General features: G+C 34.5%; 1 protein-coding gene across 1 annotated transcript; it reads left to right on the top strand.

Moving 5' to 3' along the window:
- Window positions 1-1125: 1125 nt before the first annotated feature.
- cUnh17orf67 (chromosome Un C17orf67 homolog) lies at window positions 1126-3976 on the top strand. Its single transcript, XM_084426724.1, has 4 exons — window positions 1126-1343; window positions 2484-2572; window positions 2777-2914; window positions 3471-3976. The coding sequence occupies exons 1-3, from the start codon at window positions 1205-1207 to the stop codon at window positions 2891-2893; spliced, it is 345 nt and encodes a 114-aa protein (XP_084282850.1). The 5' UTR covers window positions 1126-1204; the 3' UTR covers window positions 2894-2914; window positions 3471-3976.
- The last annotated feature ends 143 nt before the right edge of the window (window positions 3977-4119 follow it).

Raw genomic sequence — 4119 nt, 5'->3', positions numbered from 1 at the left:
GTAGGTCCATGACGGATCATTTTCAGTGACCAATAGAAACACAATACGTGAGACAAAAAGCGAAGTCTGCGTCCCAGGATCATGACAGTTAGGTATTGGAAGAAAGAAAAATAATAAATGAGGTAACATAATGATATAGTGAAAAAGTTAAGAATTATAAATTTTACATTAAGAATGCTAAGGATAAAGGAAAACCAGACATATTTATTTATTTCTTCTGCTTCTTCTTTCTGTTTTATGAATAGGCTATTTTTTTAATGAACTAGATATAAGTCTACTGTAAACATGTTAGTAATTTTACCAGAAACAATGCGAAATGCTTTCTTTTTTTTTTTTTAAACAACAACAACAACAAAAAACTGTTAATTATATTATTAGCCTATTATAATTAGGCCTATATTTGATTTTTCGAGGCAATATTCAGGGCAATTCACTGTAGAAATGTGTTTTTAAAAAAGGAAACATTTTAGCATGTTATTATTTATTTAGCCTATTTATTTATTACACTTAGACTATCTTGTAATTTATGGTGAAAATATATATGCCTATATTTAAGAACAAGTATTTGTAGGCTACTTTTACAGCAAAATGAGCCCTTCATAATTTACGTGAAAAAAACGTCACTGTGTGACGCATTACATTTGATACTATTTTATTTAATTAGTCATGTATCTTATTATGTTGTTAATGTTGTTTTTTTATGTTGTTAGGTAGGCTATTTTCTTTTTTGTGTGTCTGTCTTGTGTTATTCTGTTTTTTTTTTTTTTGTTGTTGTTTTTTTTTGTAGGGTGTTTTGTCTGGGTTTCTGTGCACTGTCAATTCCTGTTTATAATACAAAATTAAAAAATAAAAACATTTATAGAAATAGGCCTACCCTTTTTTATTTAATCGTTTTCCACCTGGATGCTTGTCGGGTGCGAAGCAGATAGTTCGGCCAGGTTGATAGAAATACACCATAATGTCTGAAACATTGTCACCATATTTTTATCCATACATTTCTTGCACCCACACCACACGGCCACTTTTTTAACCGTAAGTGTTTTAACCCAGGACGTAATTAAGAGTCAGACGTTATAGTTTAAGTAAAGGCGACATCTTGTGGAATATGTCTGTTACTTCATCCAGATGTGCAGGCAGGAGTCGTCTATGGGATCTGTATCCAGTGGCCTGTGAGCAGAGGTGCTGTGGTGGGGGCAACTTCTAAATGACGTTGCCATGTATTTCTCCTCCTCATAAGTTTGGTAAAAACTCAAGTGCAGTTATTCCGAGGCAAGGACGGACAGAAGTGAAAATGAAGCTGTTGGCATGCTTTTTTTGCGTTGTCTTATTGGCCTTCTCCACTGGTACGTTTTTCCTGTGTATCTTATACCATGGGTTCTATTTGCATATCACTGTGTTTGTGTTTTTTTATTTAGCTTTTTTTACTATGGCTTGTGACTTTTGTATGCAGGTATAGCCTACCTGTTTTACTCAGTTTTATTTTCATGCTAAATAAGAACTTTAAATATATATATATATATATATATACATTTCTATACAAGGCCTTTGAAAGTAGCCTAAATAGCTTTTTTTTTTTTTCTTTTTTTTTTTTAGCTACGACTAAAATAATTTAATATGAAGTTCTGTGAGATTATTTTCATTCTTAGCCTATAGGCCTAACTATTGTCATTGTTCATTATATGTAGGCTTTGCCTAGGCCTATATTCATATCCAGCATATTGCTTTAGCTGCTGAAATATTTACCTGAACACTCTCGTCTTTCAAATTATGTAATAATTTTACATGCACTTTCCGGCCCTCTAATAATTAAATAATCTTATTATAGATTAACATGGCAAAAACGTATTAAATGCTGTTCGGCTGTTTATCTGCCACGTTGGTGTTTACCGTAACGGGCTCATTTTCATACCCCTCGCGGGTCAGAGCTCCGGGTCACGCGCGCGCTAGGGCGCGCTCCCCGGGGAGACGCGATCATGAATGGGTACTTTGTGTTCTTCCATAGAGAAACACTGCTGGGAAAGGGAGGGAGGGGTTGAAATGGGGAGGGAGGAGAGAAAGTGAGTGAAGTGTAGCCTATGTGTATGCGTGCGTGCGTGTCCGTGTGAAAGAGAGAGAAAAGAGGGAGATAGATGAAGAAAGAGGGAAAGAGAAAGGCCAAAATTCATACAAATTAGACCCCCAAAGGACTCGAGGAAATCTGAAAGAATAAAGGTTCAGAAGACAGAATGGCCGCCTGAGGAAGAATAGAGAAAAGAAAATTTGCATGTAGCTAATACATATATATATTTTTTTTGAATTCTTATTTGTTTGCATAAAAATATGCATGACTTTTTTTTTTTTTTTTTACAGCATATGTAGCCCCTAAATTGTGAACCAGTTTATATCTATTTGTTAAATTTAGTCACATAAATAAATTATGCTGTCGTTACCATGAAATTAAAGTATGAAAAGGTGACCTTGATGCAGTTATGTCATTTTTCTAGATGCAAACCCCATCATTAAGGAGAGCTTTGCAAAGCAGCTACTCCGCACTAAGAGACAGAAGCCTGGACACCCCGACGAACCTATGAGGGTGGGGAGCCACCTCTCCACTCCTTTTATTCACATATTTAATAACAAAGCTTATGCAAACATCATGCATGAAAGCCTGCAATTCTTTGTTTTTGTGAATATGCATCTGTGGTCACATTGCTGGTTTTAAGAACAAAATTCCTAAATCAATAAGTGAACTCAGCTCCATGTCAATAGAATTCAGAGTCCATTGTGTGTATTTCAGGAACACATGCTACATATGCAGAGGCTGGAGCAAAGGGCTCGAGAGACCAATATGGAGCACTGGCTGAACCCTCACTGCTTCCCTCGTTGTGACCGCAACTACGGCTACCCTGTGTAACTGGCCCGCAGTGATCCATAGGTCTTTCTCATCTTAAGCTTTATATCTCTCACTGAAGACTGCAATGTCTGAGCTTACTAACATGGTTTCATTATGTAAATTGTACCTTCACTCTTTTCTTTATAAATAAATAAATAAATAAATAAATAAATAAATAGAGAATTAGGTGAAGAAAGTCAGGTTTGCAACTCAAATGTGTCCAGACAACAACAATTTGGTTAAAGGCAACAATAATGTTTTACACACTTCACATCATATTTTTAAACAATGGAGCTGGAACAACAAAAACAGGATAAATACTTTATTCATCTTTATTTAGGGTTTAAATTATTATAATGATTATTTATTTTTGTGTGTGGCGGGTAAAGGAATAGAGTATACTTACCATGGTTAAATCATACGTTTCCTTTGGACTTTTGTTGCGCTGTTTTGCCATGGATAATAAAGAAGGCGTACAATTAAATGTAACTGCGACCTCATTGCTTTTATCAAGGAAAGGGTTTATCATTTAGGCTTCTAAAAACTTGTTAACTTAGTTGAGTGCAAAATCAATGCAAAGTGATTTTTTTTTTTCCAGGCTGAAGACAAGAATTCCGGTGACGACAATGCTGATATAAAGACAACGAAATGGATTGCAATCAAAAAGAAAAGATCCAGAAATGCTGAGGAGGCCAAGGACACAAAAACCACGAAGACACGTGGTTTAGCATCGATAGTATAGGAGCATAGATGTCTGATTTAGATGGAAAATCGTAGAATCGGTGTTTTATAAACGAATTATAAAATTGCATTTTGCATAAGAAACCAATAATCAAAATAAAATGTTTTATTGTGACTGTGGTTTATCATTTTGCGTCCGGAGTAGTTTAGTTGTATTATGATTGGAACGTAAACAACCGAGTTAAATCGAAACTAAAAAGATAATTTAGAAGATGCATGGTGTCTATAAACATTGTCGAGAGTTTGACCTTTACACTGCAATATCTGAAGGCCCAACAGTGACTGTTTGAAAGCACATTAAATGTTATATAAACCTAAAAGTTTAAACTTTTGTCAAGTGCCACTCATAAAACCATAAAGGCCAAATAAATAAATAAATATATAAAAGGCTATAAAATAAAACCAATAAGTAATTGTATAACTAAATTAAAGGTTTTGGAATAGTTCAAATATTGCATTTAATGGTACTCTGCAAATAAACATTTAGGCAGGGATAATATATATTT

This window comes from Rutilus rutilus, assembly GCF_951802725.1.
Source record: "Rutilus rutilus genome assembly, chromosome: 12".
In the NCBI taxonomy this organism is placed as follows: domain Eukaryota; kingdom Metazoa; phylum Chordata; class Actinopteri; order Cypriniformes; family Leuciscidae; genus Rutilus; species Rutilus rutilus.
The sequence above is the reverse complement of the archived record's forward strand: the minus strand, read 5'-3'. Positions and strand labels throughout refer to the sequence as shown.